The 21435-nt window shown below is 42.9% G+C and overlaps 1 protein-coding gene across 2 annotated transcripts in view; it reads left to right on the top strand.

The window, feature by feature from the left end:
• ZNF41 (zinc finger protein 41) overlaps positions 1-10760 on the top strand; it is a 47399-nt gene extending 36639 nt beyond the window's left edge. For both annotated transcript variants that reach the window (XM_049643758.1, XM_049643759.1), the window contains one exon: positions 6575-10760. In XM_049643758.1, coding sequence (XP_049499715.1) covers positions 6575-8595 — 2021 coding nt within the window. In that variant the 3' untranslated portion in view covers positions 8596-10760. The remainder of the gene's footprint in view (positions 1-6574) is intronic.
• The last annotated feature ends 10675 nt before the right edge of the window (positions 10761-21435 follow it).

The following is a 21435-nucleotide window of genomic DNA, read 5'->3' as shown; positions in this document are numbered from 1 at the left end:
ATAAATGTACCACGGTTTGTGTATCCACTACTTTGGATGGTTTCCAGTTTGGGTGATTATAAATAAAAGTGCTATGAAGTCTATTTACTGATTTTGTGTGATGAGAAGATTTCAGTTCTCTGGGGTAAATACCTAGGAGTGGGATTGCTGGGTTGTACAGTAAGTGTATGTTTGATTTTATTAGAAACTGCCAAACTGAGTTTTAAAGCAGCTGTAAAATTTTACATCCTAGCCAGCTATGTATGAGAATTCCAGTTGATCTACATCTTTACCAGCATTTGGAATTGTCCATTTAAAATGTTTTTAGCCATTTTAGTAGGTGGGTGGTAGTATCTTACTATGGTTTTAATTAGCACGTTCGTAATGTCTAATAGTTAACATCCATATATCTTCCCTGATGGAGTATTTGTACAAATATTTTGTCCAGTTTTCTATAGGGAACTTTGTGTTCTTATTGAGTTTTGAAAGTTCTTTGTATATTCTGAACACAAGTTATAGGATATGTGTTTTGCAAATTTTTCTTTTTATTTTATCAGTGTCTTTCATGAGACATTTTATTTATTTTTTTTTAAGTTTTCATTAAAATTTTTTTAATGTTTATTTATTTTTGAGAGAGAGAGAGAAAGAGAGAGAGAGAGCATGAAGTGGGGAAGGGACAGAGAGAAGAGAGAGACACAGAATCTGAAGCAAGCTGAAGGCTCCAGGCTCCGAGCTGTCAGCACAGAGCACAACGCCAGGCTCGAACTCACGAACTGTTAGATCATGACCTGAGCTGAAGTCGGAGGCTTAACCGACTGAGCCGCCCGGGCACCTCTCATGAGACATTGTAAATTTTGACAAAGTCTAATTTATCTATTTTCTTCTTTTACAGAGTGTGCTTTGGGGGTTGTATCTATGAACTCTTTACCTAATCCAAGGTCACGGAAAATTTAGATTTTATATTTAGTTCTGTGATCTCTTTTCTGTTAATTTTTTATGTGATTCAAGTATGGATCGAAGTTCACTTTTTTACACATGGCCATCCAATTATTCCAGCATCATTTATTTTTTAAAAAATGATGCTGGGGCTCCTGGGTGGCTCAGTTGGTTAAGCGTCCCACTTTGGCTCAAGTCATGATCTCACAGTTTGTGTGTCTGAGCCTTGCATCAGGCTCTCTGCTCTCAGTACAGAGCCTGCTTCATATTCTCTCTCTCTCTCTCTCTCTCTCTCAAAAAGTAAACATTTTAAAAAAAGATTAAAATAAACGATCCTTTCTTGGGGCACCTGGTTGGCTTAGTCAGTTGAATGTCCAACTTTGGCTCAAGTCATGGTCTCTCAGTTCATGAGTTCAAGGCTTATGTCAGGCTCCTTGCTGTCAGCATAGAGCCTGCTTCAGATCCTCTGTCCCCTTCTCTCTGCCCCCTCCCACTTGTGCTCTCTCTCTCTCAAAAATAAATAAACATTAGAAAGAAACATGATCCTTTGTCAACTGATTTGCCTTTGCACGTTTATTGAAAATCAGTTGCCATATGTGTGTGGATCTCTTTCTGGAGTCTTTACTCCATTCCTGTGATCTATTCATTTATCTTTATACTATTCCACACTGTTTTGATTAGTATATAATAAATGTGAAATCATGCAGTGTTAGCCCTCCAACCTTGTTCTTCTCTTTCAATTGTTTTGGCTATCTGAGTACTGTGTATATCCATTTGAATTTTAGAATCAGTGTTTCAATTTCTACAAAAGTGAATTTTGACTGGGATTATGTTGACTCTGTGGCTCAGTTTGGCTCAGTTTGGAGAGAACTGACATCTTAACATTATTGAGTCTTCGAAGCCATGAATAAGTTATACATTTCCATTTATTTAGGCGTTCTTTACTTCCTCTCAGTGATATCTTCTACCTTTCAGTATAGAGGTTTTGTGCATCTTTTGTCAAATTTATCCCTAAGTATACCACATTTTTACTGTTTATTTATTTTTGAGAGAGAGACAGACAGACAGAGTGCAAGTGGGGGGAGGCGTAGAGAGGGAGGGAGACAGAATCCGAAGCAGGCTCCAGGCTCTGAGGTGTCCGCACAGAGCCCAACACAGGGCTCAAACTCACGAACCATTGAGATCATGACCTGAGCCGAAGTCAGACACTTAACCAATGGAGCCACCCAGGCACCCCCTAAGCATACCACATTTTATGCTATTTCCCCCCAGCTTTATTGAGATATAAGTGACACATAACATTATATAAGCTTAAGGTATACAATATGTTGATTTAATACCTTTATGTATTGCAAAATAATTAACACCATAGCCTTCGCTAATATCTCCATCCTGTCACATAGTTACCAATTCTTTTTTGTGATGAGAACATTTAAGACTTACTCTCTTAACACCTTTCGAGTGTTTGATACAGTATCGTGAGCCCGAATTACCAGGCCGTATCTTAGATCCTCAGAACTCGTTCATCATAGAACCTAGAACTGGCAGTTTGTACCCTTTGACCAATACTTCCATTTCCTTCACCCCCAACCCCAGGTAAGCACCACTCTACTCCGAGTTTGACTTTTTTGAGATTCCACATACAAGTGATAATACCGTACAGTATTTGTCTTTGTCCAACTTATTTCATTTAGCATAATACCCTTAAGATTCAGCCACGTTATAACAAATGGCACAATATTTTTCTCGTGGCTGAATTATATTTCCTTGGGGGTATATATATATATATCTTCTTTATCCATTCAACATTGACTGACAGATTGTGTCCATATCTCGTTATTGTGAATAATGCTGCAATGCATACGAGAGTGCAGATATCTCTACGAGATCCTCATTCCTGTTCTTATGGATATATACCCAGAAGTGGGATCGCTAAATCATGTGGTAGTTCCGCTTTTAATTTTTTTTTTCAACGTTTTTTATTTATTTTTGGGACAGAGAGAGACAGAGCATGAACGGGGGAGGGGCAGAGAGAGAGAGAGACACAGAATCGGAAACAGGCTCCAGGCTCCAAGCCATCAGCCCAGAGCCTGACGCGGGGCTCGAACCCACGGACCGCGAGATCGTGACCTGAGCTGAAGTCGGACGCTTAACCGACTGCGCCACCCAGGCGCCCCTCGCTTTTAATTTTTCAAGGAAGCTCTATACTGTTTTCCATAGTGGCTGTACCAATTTGCATCGCTACCAACAATGCACAAGGACTCCCTTTTCTTCACACCCTCACCAACACCTCTTCTCTGTCATCTTGATGTAGCCACTGTAGCAGGTGTGAGGTGGTATCTCATTGTGGTTTTGACTGGCATTTCCCTGGTGATTAGTGATGTTGAGCACCTTTTCATGTACCTGTTGGCCATTTGGATGTGTTCTTTGTGTTTTTGTTTTAAAATGTTTATTTATTTATTTTGAGAGAGAGAGAGAGCGCCAGAGAGAGTGAGAGTGGGGGAGGGGCAGAGAGAGAGACGGGGAGAGAGGGAATCCCAAGCAGCCTCCTTGCTGACAGCATGGAGCCTGACGTGGGGCTCAGTCTCACAAACCGTGAGATCATGACCTGAGCCAAATGAAGAGTCTGACGCTTAACCGACTGAGTCACCCAGGAGCCCCATTTTGATGTCTTCTTTGGAAAACTGTCTGTTCAGTTCTACCCATTTTTAATCGGTTTATTTATTTTTTGCTATTGAGTTGTATGAGTTCTTTATATTAACTCCTTATCAGATATATGACTTGCAAAAACGTTTTCACATTACAGAGGTTGCTTTTTCATTTTGCTGATTGTTGGTTTTTTTTTTTTTGATGTGCATTTAAGAATTTTTACTTATGTCCACCATATGTATTAGTGTTCTATGAATCAGACTCTTTATTCTGTGCTCTGTCTATTCAGTGATACATTTTCACCTGGTGATCAGATTTCGGTGTTCCATGACATGGCTCAGTGACTCTAGCATATGTGGCTCTTTCCTCTTTCTCACCTTTCTTTCCACAGGAGCTCAGAAAGAAAGCACAGACTTTAGACTATGTGGTAACTGAGGCTTTTACCTCTCTGTTTTTAGAAAGTTCCCAGAACTAAGAGCCTGTTTCTTCTTGTGTAACTCAGGGGCTGAGCAGGAGACAGAAACGACCTACTAATTTGAACAGCAAAAGTATAACATAAAGAATGATTGGCTACGGTGAGATTGAAGTGACGAGAGATTAGCTAGTAAAAGTAAAGAGAAATCTAAAGAATAAAGGAATAGCAGATAAAAAGAACAGCTGGTACCTCTAGGGCTGTGATTGAACACCCAAGGAAGGGCCTCCCTTGCTTCCCGGGGATGAATCCAGAGCTTGATGGGAGGCGCAGCCATTGGCTCACAGCACGGAAGAAGAGTGGAACTCGCTGGAAATCTGCTCTCTGGGGTTCCAGAGAAAGCTGATCATGCGGAAGCTTCTCAGCGGAGGCAGCCCCCTACGAATCGTCTGAGAGGGGTGCTAGGGTAAACTGCGGAGTGCTGCTGGCCATGTCGCACTGCACAAGCCCGGAGCTAGAGAAGCTCCCAGAGTTGACGGGAGCTGGGTGCTTGGGAAGCCGTATGAGCCACAGGAGATAGGTGCTCGAAAAGTCGTCCCCACCGCAGGAGCTGAGGTCTAGAGAAGCCACCCACACTGCAAGACCTGGGCGCCCGGGGAGCTAGAAGTGCATCAGCAGCGTGGTGGTGGCGAAGCCACAGGTGGCTGCAGGAAGCCCGGTGGCGGACGAGCTGCCCTTGCTGGGACGGCAGGGGGGCTGCTGAGTGGGCCCACCGGAACCAGGAAGCAAAACCCCTTCCTCCTGCAGTGTTTCTCCATCACCCGGTGCTGAAAAGGGCCAACATCATGCCAGTTGGCAAAGGAAACATATCTAAAGAGACTCACATCCATTTTTGTAGAGCAGGCAAAGGGGAGTGGATTCAGAGCCGAGAGGCAATAGGTTGGTACCTGGCACGTTTATTCTTCAGTTCACTGAGGCAGAGCCTGGAAAATGTTTGGCAAACTTCCAGTTATTGAATTTGGGGAGATAGGCAGCGGAGGATATCTTGCTCTCTTTCGGCAGGATTTTGCAAGTGTCTGCTCAGGGGAATTCAAAGGACCATACATCATACTTGGAAAGGGAAGAAATGTTAACAAGCTCAGCCTTTCTGTTGGAGCAGAAAACTGGGCCAAATTAGGTATCAATATGAGTGGTACCCTGTCGGCTTTCTACACTCACAGCAGATAGAATTTTGAATAGGCAGAGAAACCAAACAACAAACTCAGTATAAATTCTCTTGTGTAAGAATTCGGAGGTGAACGGATGCAGTCAACAGGTCAACTCTACCCCTGACGGGTCATTCAGGGGCCATGTTCCAAGTCATTGCCCTGCCATCCCCCAGGGCACCATGGTCAGCTACGTGGTTAATGTTGGGTCACTGCTGAGTCCAGTGGGAAGGAGAAAGGGGAAGAGAGGAGTTTTTCCCACTGACTTCAGGCCCGGCTTGGAAGCTGCACATACCTCTTCTGCTCATACTTTTCGCTGGTGAGGACAAAGCGAGGCTGGTAAATGCAAGTGCAATTAGTTGTGGGCGGACGGCTTGTACTTTCTGCCTCAGGTGGCTTTTCCTCTCCTATCTGGCTCTTGTTGAAAGCGTATATCCCTGGGACCAAGGAAAACATGCAGCTGGCTATAGAGTTGGAGCACAGATACCTATTTACTATTTGGATGGTTGATGTTGCAACACTGTTGGGTATAGCTGCAGAGGAATGGATCTCTGAGGCACAGAAATTTAATGTTGGTGCTCCTATGGTTCAGAGGAAAAGCAAGACAAAGCAGAGAGGTTATAAAGGTTCAGAGCAAGGGCGCCTGGGTGGCTCAGTCAGTTAAGCGTTCGACTCTTGATTTCGGCTCAGGTCACGATCTCACGGTTCATGAGATCGAGCCCCAGCGTCAGGCTCGCAGAACCTACTTGGGATTCTCTCCCTCCCTCTCTGTGCCACCCCCCACTCCGTTCACGTGTACACTCCAGCTCTCTCTCAAACTAAATAAATTAAAAAAAAAAAAAAAAAAGAGAAAGGTTTAGAGCTGATAAGTAATAAAGACATATAATCTGAAATATTTCTTCCATGCTAGGATTCCCCTTAACAGACTTAGGTTTCTTCTTCTGGTTAGTCTCATTATCAAGACCTCCTACATAACAGATATGAATTCCCAGGGTCACAGCCCATCTCCCTCACTTAATTAGCGATTTGGTCTTCAGCAAGTTACACAACTTCTCTGTACTTCTGTTTTCTCATCTGACTGGTCATGACAGCTGCCTCTTAGGGGTTAGTGAGGACTGAATGAGCTATTTATGCATAAAGCACTAGGAACAGTGCCTGGTGCATCATAAATGCTATAAAATTATTTTGTATATAGTAAGTGCTTTAGAAGAATTTTGTATTACTACATTATTACTATTTTCATTATTGTCATATGGACCCTTCCATTTCTGTGTCCACTTTGTACCCCGTCCACGGCCAGACCACCCCAAACGCGCCCCATCTCGTCTGAACTACATGTACCCTCGGCTGATTGCCCTTTGAGTCATTTTTACGTTCTTCTTTTTCGTTTTAGGTGAGGATATTGGGAAAGTACAACAACAGAGAATTTCTGGAAAAGTTCCACTCCCCTGTGAGAAATTTGGTCAATCTATAAGAAAAGCTCCTTTGTGTTCCATTTTAGAAGAATTGTGGCAAAATAATAGCGAGCTAGAGAGGTATCCAGGAAGCCAAAATAACCCTTTAAGTCCTGTGAAAGTGCTGAGCTGTGAATGTAAAAATATTGAAAAAATAATTCACGTGAGTTCCAAGCTTGTTCCTTCAATTAAAAGACTCCATAACTATGACACATTTGGAAAGAGTTTGAAGCACACTTTAAACTTACATAACCATAATAAAAGCAATTCAACAAAGAACCTTGATAAGATTTTTGAAAACGATAACAATTTTGCCCACAGCTCTTCCTCCCCCGAGAATGCTGCCACAGGGGCAAATGCCTGGAAAATTAATCAATGTGAAAAGCATCTTGGCAACAAACAAGTTCTCATCCCCCAGCAGCAAATTCAGACCGGGGAGCAACTTTATGTTTGTACTGAGTGTGTAAAGGGCTTCCCCCAGAAGTCACATCTCTTTGAGCATCAGAGAATGCATGCTGAGGGAAAATCCCACGAATGCAATAAAAGTGAGAACGCCCTCACTCAGAAGCCACAGATTGATGGACCTCAAAGTGTTTATACAGGGGATAAACCCTATATATGTACTCAGTGTGGGAAGGCCTTTACTCTCAAGTCAAACCTCATTACACATCAGAAAATTCATACTGGGCAGAAACCGTATAAGTGCAGTGAGTGTGGAAAAGCCTTTTTCCACAGATCGTATCTCTTTAGACATATGAGAATTCACACAGGAGAAAAACCCTATGAATGTAGTGAATGTGGAAGAGGCTTCTCTCAGAATTCAGACCTTAATATACATCAGAAGACTCATACTGGGGAGAAACACTATGCGTGCAGTGAATGTGGGAAAGCCTTTACAAGAAAGTCCGCGCTCAGAATGCATCAGAGAATCCACACAGGAGAGAAACCTTATGTATGCACTGAATGTGGGAAGGCTTTCATCCAGAAATCACATTTCAATACACATCAGAGAATCCATACCGGAGAGAAACCTTACGAATGCAGTGAGTGTGGAAAATCATTCACTAAGAAGTCCCAACTCCACGTGCATCAAAGAATTCACACAGGAGAAAAACCCTATATATGTACAGAATGCGGAAAGGTCTTCACTCATAGAACAAACCTCACTACACATCAGAAGACTCATACTGGAGAGAAGCCCTACATGTGTGCTGAATGCGGAAAGGCTTTCAGTGACCAGTCAAATCTCATTAAGCACCAGAAAACTCACACTGGAGAGAAACCCTATAAATGCAATGGCTGTGGAAAAGCCTTTATATGGAAGTCACGCCTCAAAATACATCAGAAGTCTCATATCGGAGAGAGACACTATGAATGCAATGAATGTGGGAAAGCCTTTATCCAGAAATCAACACTAAGTGTGCATCAGAGAATCCACACAGGAGAGAAACCCTACATTTGTCCTGAGTGTGGGAAGGCCTTCATCCAGAAATCACACTTCATTGCACATCACAGAATTCATACTGGAGAGAAGCCTTATGAATGCAGTGACTGTGGGAAGTGCTTTACTAAGAAGTCACAACTCCGTGTGCATCAGAAAATTCACACAGGGGAGAAGCCCAACGTATGCGCTGAATGTGGGAAGGCCTTCACCGACAGGTCAAATCTGATAACACACCAGAAAATCCATACCCGAGAGAAACCCTATAAGTGCGGTGACTGTGGGAAAACCTTCACCTGGAAGTCCCGCCTCACCATCCATCAGAAATCTCACACTGGAGAAAGGCACTATGAATGCAGTAAATGTGGGAAAGCCTTCATCCAGAAAGCAACGTTGAGCATGCATCAGATCATTCATACAGGAAAGAAACCCTACGCTTGTACAGAATGTCAGAAGGCCTTCACTGACAGATCAAACCTCATTAAACACCAGAAAACGCACAGTGGAGAAAAGCTATAAAGGCACTGACGGCAAACGCCTTCAGCTGGACCTCACAACTCGGTACGCGTCAGATGTCTCGTAGACGGGAAGAGGAGTGACCGTGACACTACAGCTTCCGTGAACAGAAGGCAGGCAAAGCCAAGTACCCTTCAGTCAACGGGAAGTACAAGTACCTGCATCGCCGCAAGCTGACGCGCAATTAGACGCGCAGGGAGACGCTTTGATAAAGCATTTGAGCAATAGTCCTATTTGGGTGCATGATTCATCCACAGACCCTCAAGCTCCTACAAGCGGTACAAATAGAGACCCCAGGAGATGACTTGGAACCTGTTATGTTTCACTTTTTGGATGAAGGACTTGATAAATTCGGCACTGATGAGTTCTTTGTCCCCCGGGGTGTAAAAGTACTCGATATTGGCCACTTCTTTTTCAGATTCCTAGGGCGGGGAGAAGAGTTTTTAGAGCACCAAGGTCAAGGCAGAAAACTATTTGGGAACGCAGGTCTGTGAGTAGAAGCCACAAGTTTTTGTGATCGTTGACATTTAAGACACAAAAAAAAGATTGCCATGAGGAACTGTTCTGTCTCTTCCCTTCACGATAGAATTTAAAAAATGTAATATTTAAAAAAATTTTTTAAATATTTATTTGTGAGGGCAGGGGAGGGGCAGAGAGAGAGGGAGACACAGAATCCGAAGCAGGCTCCAGGCTCCGAGCTGTCAGCACAGAGCCCAATGTGGGGCTCGAACTCATGAACCCTGAGATCGTGACCTGAGCCGAAGTCAGACGCTCAGCCGACCGAGCCACCCAGGCCCCCCCAAAATATAATATTTTTTAAAAATGAAATAGAATTTTTAAGCTGAAAGTCTCGCTTTAGGTTTAAATTGGCAACTTAGGCACGGCTGTAGTGGATGTTACAGAAATATAGTTGTTAAGCCTTACAGACCTCTGAAGGTGGCAATTTTTCCCTCATTAATTCCATGCTGTGGCAGCAGGCGATTCACATCCAAAAAAGACGTGCATGCGTTCTAACCTGTATCCCAAAAGCTGTCATTTATGGAAGCTGGCAGACCACAGACTTCTCATCCCCTTAGACGCTGACCCTCACCCACTGAGGCTTCTGCTTTCTTTGGGATTCCTGTTTGGAAAGGAGTGGTTGACAAATTGGGTTTCAGTACCTAAAACTTTGATTTGGTTTTCCTTTCAATTTGGATAAGATACATTCGCTTTCTACACGCACGTTAAGAGCAGTTTTGTGTAGATTGCTACAGGATAAAGTCATCTTGCACTGTATTTGGTTAGTCTCGGATATGATTATAGTTGAATAACTGCGAGACTTCTCTAGAAAGAGCACTGCTTTTTTTTAGGCACTGATGTACAGACACTTTCTCATTTTGCCTTAAATGGTTTTTTATGACACTCATAAGAAAAGGGACTTGCTTTCTCGCATGCAATTTTATTTTGTTTTTAAACCTTCTTATTAAAGTATAATGTACACAGAAAATGCGGATAGCATGAGCAAACAGTTCAGTGATCTCTCACAAAGTGAACATACTCAGATGAAGAAGGAAAACATCCCCAGCACTCCAGAAGCATTCCAGGCCTTGTCCCCCATCCCCAAGGTAAACACTATCCTGACTTGTAACAGCACAGATGGTTTTGTCTGTTTGGTATTTTATATAAATTGAGTCCAACAATTATATTTCCTATTTTAGTAATATACTCTTTGGTGTCTGTCTTCTTAAATTCACATTATAAATGTGAGATTCATCCATTTGGTCAAATGTAGTTGTAGATAATTCATTCTCATTGTCACGTTATGTTCCGTTGTGTGAATATACTACAATATATTTATCTATTCCTCTGTTGATGGACATTTGGGTTGTCTGCAGCTTGGGGCCATTAGGAATAGTGGTGCTATAAATATTTTAGTGCCTATCTACCAATGAACATATTTACGAATTTCCATTAGGTATATATATCTAGGATTTGAACTGCCAAGTCATACGGTATCCGTATGCTCAGCTTTAGTTTCTAAAACTACTTTTCAAAAGTGGCTGTACCAATATACACTCCCACCAGCACAGTATACGAGTTCTACTTGTGCTCCACGTTCTTGCCAACACTTGGTGTTTTCCATCTTTTTCATTTTAGCCCATATATATATATATATATATATATATGTATATATATATATACACACATATATATATGTATAGCCCCCCCCACATATACATATATATATATATATATATATATATATAACCATATATAACCATTATGGTTGGTATATAGTGATATCTCAATGTGATTTTAATTTTTATTTCTTGTCTTCCAATCTCAACGTAGTATCTCTCCAAGACAGTTAACTGAGATCTGAGACCTCGTCATGGTCCTCGCATGGCTGCACCATTTATATTTCAGCAACAATAGTAAGCCATTAGTAACTTTAAATCTTCCCACACAAAAATGCCTAAAGCCAGATGGTTTCACTGGTTAATTGCATTAAACATTTATAGGAGAAATAACACTGACACTCCACAAAATCTTTCAAAAAGAGGAAGAAGGAACACTCCCCAAGTCTGTGAGGCCAGGATTACCCTGATACTTAAGCCATACCATCACATAACAACAATCACAAAGACTACAGACCAATATTCTTCATGAATATAGATGTGAAAGTCTTCAGCAAAATACTAGCAAACTGAATCTAGCAACATATAAAAAAATTATATATCATGACCAAGTGAGGTCTGTTCTGTAACACAAGGCTGCCTCAACATTCAAAAATCAGTGTAATCTCCCATATTAACAAGCTGAAGAAGAAAAATCACATGACCTACAGATCCAGTACCATTTTATCAAACTTCCAGCAGCCTTTCTTCCCCCAGAATTGATAAACGAATCCTTAAAATATAGAGAGAAGTAGAAAGGACCAAGAATAGTGAAAAGGAATCTGCCAGACAAAGTGGGAGGACATTTACCTACCAATTTCAGACACATAGATTAACAGAACAGAAAACAGTCCGGCAACAAGCCCTCATACTATGATAAACATGTATTTTCCCCACAAAAGTGTGAAGGCAATTCAATGGGGAAAGAAAAACCTTTCAACATTTGGTGCAGGGATCATTGGATACCCACATGCAAAAAGATAAATTTAAATCTTGCTTCATGCCATTCTAACAATGAGCTCAAAATAGATCACAGACACAAGTATAAAAGCTACAACTATAAAAGTTTTAGTAGAAAACAGGAGAAACTCTGTGACCTTGGTTTAGGCAAGAAATTCTTAGATAGGACACCAAGAACATGATCCATAAGGAAAAAAATCATAAACTGGACTTCCATCAAACCAAAAACCAAAAAGGTTTGTGCTTCAAAAGACACAGCTAAGGAAACGAAAAGACAAAACACAGACTGGGAGAAAACATTTGTAAGGCCTGTATCTGATAAAGAACTTCTATCCAGAATATATAAAGAACACTTACAGCTCAATAAAAAGACAAACAACCCACTTTAAAAATGGACAAAAGACTTGAAGAGACATTTCATCAAAGAGGATATGATGCAAGTAAGCACATGAAGAGATGCCCAACATCATTAGGGAAATTCTAATGAAAACCACAATGAAATAACCACTTTACATGTGCTAAAATGGCTATAATTAAAAAAGACCATCCTAACAAATGTTGGCAAAGATACAGAGGATTAGGAACTTTCATACATTTCTGGTATAAATGCACGAAAGTGGTATAGCCACTTTGGAAAAGGGGCAGTTTCCTTAAAAGTCGATCATAAATTTACCATAGGACCCAGCGATGTCACTCCTAGTATCCACCCAAAATGTATGTAACATGTGCTCACACAAACTTGCCCTTATTGATAATAGCGTAATTTGTATAAGGCAATAAGTACAGACAGTCCAAATGTCCATCAACTGGCAAATGGATACACCAAATGTGGTAGGCAGCAATAAAAAGGAACAAATGCTAATAAATACTACAACATGGATGAACCTCAAAAATAGTATAAGTGAAAGAAGCAAGACACAAAAGATCAAGTATTGTATTTGTATATTGTATTTACATGAAATGTCCAGAAAAAATCTATAGAGATCTGTAGATTAGTGGTTGTCTGGGGATGAAAATTGGAATGGTCATGAATTATAAATTAGTACAAGGATTTTTATTGGGGTCAGAGAAATGTTCTAGAACGTGATCGTGGTGACGGTTGCCCCACTAGGTATAAGTTTAATAAAGGTCACTGAGGCGATCCTTAATTCCATTCCTTTTTAAACACCTGGATCCCCTGCCATAACATCTGTTGCCGCCTATAGCTAGAATGAACTGTTGTCTTGGAGCTTGTTGTACATTGAAGAAGAAACTTTTGTTTAAAAAAAAGTCATTGACCTGTACAATTTAAATACGGAATGTAAATGATACCAAAATAAAGTTGTTCCTTTTTCAGAGTTGCTTTGGCTATTCTGGGTCCTTTACATTTCCATATGAATTGTAGAATAGGTTTGTCCATTTCCACAACAACAAAAAAGCTGCTGTGGTTTTTATTGGAATGACTTTGAATCTGTAGATCAATTTGGGGATAATTGAAATCTTAACAATATTGTTTTCTGACTCATAAATAAGGTCTATCTCTCCGTTGCTTTAAGTATTCTTTAATGTCGTTACATTTGTTACATTTGCAGCTTTCAGCGTATACATCTTTTGTATCTTCTGACAAACTTCCCTAAGCATCTCATATTTTTGATGCTTTTTTACTTGGTGTTGTCTTGTTTCCACTTTATTGTGTGGTGTTGGTTTTCGATTTAAATTTCTTTCTTGGGCACCTGGGTGGCTCAGTCGGTTAAGCATCCAACTTCAGCTCAACTTCGAGCCCCGCGTCGGGCTCCGTGCTGACAGCTCGGAGCCTGGAGCCTGCTTCAGATTCTTTGAATCCCTCTCTCTCTGTCCTTCCCCCGCTCATGGTCCCTCTCTGTCTCTCTCTCTCTGTCTCTCTCTCAAAAATAAATAAACATTAAAAAAAATAAATAGGGGCGCCTGGGTGGCTCAGTCGGTTAAGTAGCTGACTCCGGCTCAGGTCATGATCTCATGGTCCCTGAGTTTGAGCCCCGCATCGGACTCTGTGCTGACAGCTTGGAGCCTGGAGCCTGCTTCGGATTTTGTGTCCCCTTCTCTGTCTGCCTCTCCCCCTCTTGCACTCTGCCTGTCTCTCCTTTCTCTCTCTCTCTCTTTCAAAATAAAGTAAAAACATTAAAGTAAATAAATAAATAACTTTCTTTTTTTTTTTTATTTTTTTAACGTTTATTTATTTTTGAGACAGAGAGAGACAGAGCATGAACAGGGGAGGGGCAGAGAGAGAGGGAGACACAGAATCTGAAACGGGCTCCAGGCTCTGAGCTGTCAGCACAGAGCCCGACGCGGGGCTCGAACCCACAGACCATGAGATCATGACCTGAGCTGAAGTCGGACGCTTAACCGACTGAGCCACCCAGGCGCCCCATTCTTTTTTTTTTTTTTTAATTTTTTCTTTTTTTTTTTTAAAGTAAACTCTATGCCCAATGTGGGGCTTGAACTCAGGACCCTGAGCTCAAGAGTCTCATGCTCTACTCACTGAGCCAGCCACACACCCCTTTAACTTAAAATTTTTATTGTTAATCACCAGTATATACAAAGTCAGTTGCTGTTTATATGTTTTTCTTGTGCAGAAGTTAGAGGAAACAGTCCCCACACAAGACTGTCCTCACTTATGACAGCAACTGCAAATTCAGAAGTCTCCAAGACCACCCTCAGTTTCAATAATTCACTAGATGGGCTCTAAGAAGTTACTGAAAGCTGTTATAACTCACGGTTATATTTATTACAGCTAGAGGACAGAGATTGAAATCAGTCAGGGGAAGAAGTGAATAGAACAGAGTCCAGGAAAATAAACTTCCAGTTGGAAAGAACAGCTTCTAGTTGTCCTCTCCCCATGAAATCAAGACATTACTCTCCCGGCATTGATACGTGACAATGACATGGAGGGAGCACTGGCAACCAGGGAAACTCACTCCAGCCTTGGCGACCACAGCCTTCAATGGGGCTCCATCGTGTAGGCATCAGATGACTGCTCACATGGCTGGTTTCAGTTTCCAACCCTCAGGAGGCCGAGCTTCACAAACCAAAGCCCCCACACTTCATTATGTTGTTCATATGACTCTGAGCCCTCACCCTAAATCACGTAGTTATGATCTGAAAGGCAGAAAGACCCCACGTAAACAAAGACATTCCTATCAGGCATGACGTTCCAAGGGCCTAAGAGATTATTTTCCAGAAGCTGAAGGCAAAGGCCAGGCTTCTCTTTGAGTAAGGTTAAATTATTTACTATACAGGCTACCCCCCAGACCTTTGGCCATGGCTCTTTCGCAGCAAAATATATTTGGGCATCTATGTTTAGCGTTTATATGACATCAGCAACAGTAAAACATCCATCCCATAAGGCCATTATATACATTTTCATGTTTTTATGCTTATTCGATTACTCTTCCCCTTTGGTCCATCTCTATTTGTACCTTATTAAGAACTTTTGGGGGGCGCCTGGGTGGCTCAGTCGGTTGAGCATCTGACTTCAGCTCAGGTCATGATCTCACGGTCTGTGAGTTTGAGCCCCGCGTCGGGCTCCGTGCTGACAGCTCAGAGCCTGGAGCCTGCTTCAGATTCTGTCTCCCTCTTCTCTCTGCCTCTCCCCAACTCATGCTCTCTCTCTTTCAAAAGTAAATAAAACTTGAAAAAAATTTTTTTTTAAAAAAAGAACTTTTTGGGGCACCTGGGTGGCTAGTCGGTTAAGTGTCCAACTTCAGCTCAGGTCATGATCTTGCAGTTCATGGCCTGGAGCCTGCCAATAGGCCGGTGTTTAAAAAATAAGGCAACCTGTCATCAAAAGTCATAAATAAGTTATACAATCAGGTGGGTATTTAATACAGATTTTATATAGAATTTTTTATATTCTATATAATATATTTTCTATAATATACATATTTTACAGAATATAGATTTTTTCAAAGGGCAAGCAACAATGGGGTATGTATTATGAGGGCTATCGATAAAGAGATTTTGGGGGGTGCCTGGGTGGCTCAGTCAGTTGAGCATCCGACTTTAGCTCAGGTCATGATCTCACAGTTTGCGGGTTTGAGCCCCGCGTCAGGCTCCGTGCTGACAGCACAGAGCCTGGAGCCCACTCGAGTTCTGTGTCTCCCTCTTTCTCTGCCCCTCCCCCACCCCTGCTGTCACACACACACACACACTCTCTCTCTCTCTCTCTCTCTCTCTCAAAAATAAACATTTAAAAAATAAGGAAACAAAGAGATTTTTAAACAAGAGTGTTGAATAAGAACTATGCCAATGGGTGTTTATGAATAGTATTTCTTAATGGCAGACATCTATGGGTGATATGTCAATGGTTTTTATTTCTCAGGGGGGAGACTTGTCAACAGGGGTCATGAATGGAAATATTTTAATGGGTATTTTTGAATGGAGTGATTTTTTTTTCCCCCAAGAGGTTAATGAATGAAAGAGTTGCCAGTGGGTGGGTATTTATGAAAGGGGAGATTTACCAATGGGAATCATAAATGGAGACATGCCAGTGGGATATTTCTGAACAAGCAGATAGCACAAAAATGGCTACAGTAAGCAGAATTGTGGGAATGACCCCCAAAATTCCAATCCCCCTTACATAAGCTCCTCCCCTTAAATGTGGGTGGAACTTGTGAATAGGATGACAGATAACTCCATGACTGTATTACATTAAGTAGCAAAAGGGATCTTGCAAATGAAAATAAGGTTAATCAGTTGGTCGTAAAATAGGGAGGTTATCCAGGTGAGCCTAATCTAATTAAGTGCAGGAGGACTTCAAAAATGCAATTTTCTCCTGCTGGTGGCATAAGAGGTCATCAGAGAAGTTGGAAGCATGAGAAGCATTTGGCACATCCTAATAGGCTTTGAAGGCAAAGAGGCCCCTGTGGCGAGGCATGCATTTGGCCTCTAAAAGCAGAGAACCACCCCTGGCTGACAGCCAGCAAAGAAACGGGAACCTCAGTACTACAACTGCAAGAAGCTAAATCCTGCCAATAACCTGAATTAGGTTGGAAATGGATTCTTCCTGCGAGCCTCCAGATAAGAGTCCAGTGTGGTCAACTTCAGTTTTGTGAGACCATTAATTAAGCAGAGTATCCAGCTAAGCTCACTTGGACTTTGTTTTGTTACATTTTTTTTTTTTTTTTTTGAGAGAGAGGGCGAGGGGCAGAGGGAGAGAGAGAATCCCACAAGGGGCAGAGAGAGAGAGAGAGAGAGAGAGAAGTTGGGGGTCACCCAGGGCTCCTGTCTTACCCAAAGCAGTGCTCGAGCTCACCCGATGTGGGACTTGAATTCACAAACCATGAGATTATGACCTGAGCCGAAGTCAGATGCTTAAGGACTGAGCCACCCAGGCACCCAACTCACTTGGGCTTTGAATCTACTTTCTGTCTCCACAGTTTTGCCTATTCTGGACATTTCTTATAAATGGAACCATACAATATGTAGTCTTTTGTAACTGGCTTCTTTCAAGTAATATTTTCAAACTTCGTCCATGTTGTAGCAGGTATCAGTACATCATTCCTTTTTATTCCTGAAGAATATTCCATTGTATGGATATACCATATTTTGATTATCCATTCATCAGTCAATGGACATTTGTGTTGTTTCCACTTGGGGGCTACTATGAATAATACTGCTGTGAACATTTGTGGCTTAGGTTTCTATATGTGGACATGTTTTCATTTCTCTTGGGTGGCTGCCCCACTTTATGCCCTACCAGCAATGTAAGATGGGCCCAATTTTTCCACTTCCTTGCCAACACTTGTTATCGCCTATCCTTCTTATTCTAGCCATGCTAATGAGCGTTAGGTGTTATCTCATTGTGGGGTTTTTTTTTCATTGTGGTTTTGATTTCCATTTCCCTGATGCCTAATGATGTTGAGGAGCTTTTCACGTGCCCTCTCCCATTCTGTGCGTTTTCACTGTCTTGACAGTGTCGTTTGCGGAAAAGTGTCTCTAATTTTGATGAAACCCTATTTATCTCCTTTTGGTTTTATAGTGTGTGCTTTTGATGCTGTATCTGAGAAACCATTAAGGGATAGGATTGGAATACAGATTTGGCTCCAGTATCTATGTTCTTCATCATACTACGTTGCCTGTTGAGAACTTACATCACTGGTACTAATAGTACACAGGAAGTTATTATTATGAGTTTCATGTTTTGACCTGAAAAAAATACCCATTAGTCATCCTCCAACCCTAGTACAGACCTCAGGATTCTGATCATGTACAGTGAGGCCCATGTTTTAGGGAGAAGTACTGAGGCTCAGGTGAGGGAAAGGCTGGCCCCCAGGCTACCCACTGAGCTGTACCGCCCCCCCAAGGCTGCGCATGTCACAGGGCTGACACCCCTCCACGTGCTTCCTCTCAGTCATCAGTCTCTCTCCTAAGCAGAGATTCACACCCAGGCACGTGGAATGCTGGCTTTGGGGGGGGGGGTAATTGACCTTACTCACATTAGCGGATTTTCTAGAAGGGTAATGGGAGGAAATGGAGTGACCTCAGGACTACAGATCTCCTACCAGGAGCCACACAAGGACTCTGAAGTAGGAAGCTTGTCTGTAGGGTATGCTTCTTCATGGCAGCCACAACTAAAGGAGGCAGGTGCCTGGGTGGCTCGGTCGGTTAAGCATCCGACTTCGGCTCAGGTCATGATCTAGGAATCTGTGAGTTCAAGCCCCGCGTCGGGCTCTGTGCTGACAGCTCAGAGCCTGGAGCCTGCTTCGGATTCCGTGTCTCCCTCTCCCTCTCTGCCCCTCCCCCACCCACGCTCTGTCTCTTTCTCAAAAATAAACATTAAACAATAAATAAATAAAGGGAGCTACCTGGAAGGAAGGTGCTCCCTCTGCAGGCTGACACTCTTTGCTGTTTAACACCCCCAGCCACATCCTGTGTATGCAACAGTCCTTGGTGCTGAGAAACAGTTGGATACACCAGAAAATAAGCAGGTGCGAACACACCCAGGATTGAGGGAACAACTGGGAGAGGAAGGTAAATTATTCCAGGCATTGGGGAACACCCAGAAGCAGCAGGAACAGTCTGTGGCTCCAGACAAATAGGCCAGGGCTGAAGAACTATTCCAGGTCACTGGAAAACAGCTTTAGGGCAAGGGATCAGTCACCGCAGTGATGTGCAACAAAGAGGCTATCAAACAGCCAGAGGGACAGAGACTCTAGAACAGCCAAATGGAAGAGGAAACCATTCCTGAATGGCATGTGACAGCCAGAAATACCTAGGAGACAGCCCCGAGAGATAAGGGAACAATCTCAGGCTGAGGGAACAGCCAGAGAAACAAGGAAACAGCTGGAGGGACAAGTAGACAGTGTCTGGACCCGAAAAATGGTAGGATCAACAAATATCTGGAGAGACCACAAAATAATCCCTGTATGTGGAAGACAATCAGAGGGACTGCAAAACAACCAGAGGAACAGGGGGTAGACCCTGAGGATGAGACCACAGCAAAAAAAGACCAAGGGATAGTCTCTGAAGTGCAAGGAACAGAAAAATCAAATAGTCTGAGGCACTGGGGAACCGCCAGAGTCTAAAGACCGATCACAAGGATTGAAACAGCCAATAAACCGGGATACAGAGATCAGGGAACAGCGGCTGGTCCTAACATAGGTTTATCAGAAACGGGAGTAATCACAGAGATTAAGGACACTGTACTTATAACTAGTGGGAATTCAACAGTCATGGGAGCTAATATAGTGCCAGCAGATACAGCCAGGGGGACTAACGGGGGTCAGACACTATACTGGTGACTAATACAGGATCATCCGAACCACGAAGGGCTCTAATGTAGGGTAGGCTCTAATGAGTCCCAGGCATTATACTGAGGCTCATGAGGCAAATACGCCGTACTAGCGAATAATGAGGGACCAGCAGCCACAGGGATGCGGGTGGTAAATGAACTGATGCTGAGATAGAGACAAAATCACTTTAGTGATGGCTAATGGCTAATCAGCAGAATGACGAAAGGCTAACGTGAGGTCAGCAGACACTGGGCTGATTTTTTACAACCAAAAACACTGTATTTATGACCAGTATTAGTAGACATAGGGATGGCAGTAATATGGTGTCAGCAGCAGATGTCATGACTGAGAAGCGTGAGGCAAAGACTGAACTAGCGAGCAGTCACAGTGTTGAGGCTAACATGGGGTGACGAGCACTGTGCTGGGGGATCGTTGCATTCTGACACTGTATTAGTGGCTAATGAGGGAGCAGAGTGATGAGGGTTCATGCAGTCACAAACACCATGATTGGAACTTCAGAGGGTGAAAGACATTCTACTCGTGGCTAAAGGGTGATCGGCAAGATGAGGCTAATGTGGAATCAGCAAATACTGTACTGGAAGCTCGTGGAAGTTAGTCTCTGGTCTTACGGCTAATTGGGGATCAGCAGACAGAGGGATGGTAGCTAAGGAGGGTCAGCAAATACATTGCTGGGGCCTCATGGGTGTCCAAGAAACTACTGTTGGCTAATGGAGGATCAATGGACACCATGATGGGGGCCAGTGTGGGGCCACCAGACTTTACTGGGGCTTCAACTGGTCAAAGACACAATATTAGTGGTTAAAGGGAGGAGATTTAACAGACACAATGATTTGACTACTCTAAGGACAAAAAACATGGTGATACATCCTCAAGGAGTTCATCCTCAGCTAGTGGCTAAAAATAAAAAGGCACTGGTGTATGGTCAGCCCATACCCTGACAGGCTGTAGTGTTGGGTGAGAAGACACAGTGATGGGGGCTATTTTAAGCAGACACCACTGGGTCTGAAGGTTAAAAAACTTGCAGGTTCGTAAATAGGGGTTCCGAAGACAGAGTGACAAGGTCATCCAAGTTCTGCAGATGGTCTATCTACTGGGGCTCAGGAGGATCAAAGTCACCACACTGGTGGCTAACTGGGGAACAGCAGATAGATACTGGCGCAACTGTGCTGTGCTGAGCTGTGGGTTCATTCGGTGGCCAATAAAAATCAACATAATGATAGGATCTAAAGTAGGATGAGCAGACGCTGTGATTCGAACACACTGGGTTGAATGTATTGCATGGTAGCCAGTAGGGGGGCAACAGACACTGCCGATGTGGGTCAACAGACACTACATTAGGTCTAAAGGAAGGTGACAAGACACATTGCTGTGAGCTAATGGGAGGTCAGCAGTCACCACGCTGAGTCCAAAGAGAGACAAAAAGCATGATATTGAGTTAATGGAGGATCATCAGTCACAAAGCTGGGGCTAAAGGCGTGAAGAGACTCCGCGATGAGCAAACAGGTCAGCAAAAATTGTCATGGCAACTGAGAGGGGTGGCAAGACATGATGCGACGAGCTGGGGGGGGTCAGTAGACTTGGTGGGAGCAAAAAGTTGTGATAAGACGGGATATTGGGAGCTGATGGTAGGTCATTGTACAGACATTGTGCTCTAGACTAGCGGGGGTGAAAAGAAATGCTGTTAAGTTAATGGGGTGTTGGTAGTCACCATGCGGACATATTCTGGGGGTAAAAACTACTGTGGTGGTGGCCAATGGAGAATCAAAGGAGACTGTGCTTAAGCTGTTGCGAGTCAAATACGCACGGCAGTGCTGGCAGTGAGGGATCACCACGTAAATGACGTTCCCTAACACGAGGCCAGCACAACCCATCATGGGGCCTCAGTGAAGGTCATTTTCATGGAGCAAAGCCATTTCTAAAGCCCTGGGACTAAGTTTCCCATTGCTGGTGTCTTTTTC

The sequence above is a fragment of the Panthera uncia genome, chromosome X, assembly GCF_023721935.1.
Source record: "Panthera uncia isolate 11264 chromosome X, Puncia_PCG_1.0, whole genome shotgun sequence".
NCBI classification, from domain to species: Eukaryota; Metazoa; Chordata; class Mammalia; order Carnivora; family Felidae; genus Panthera; species Panthera uncia.
The sequence above is the reverse complement of the archived record's forward strand: the minus strand, read 5'-3'. Positions and strand labels throughout refer to the sequence as shown.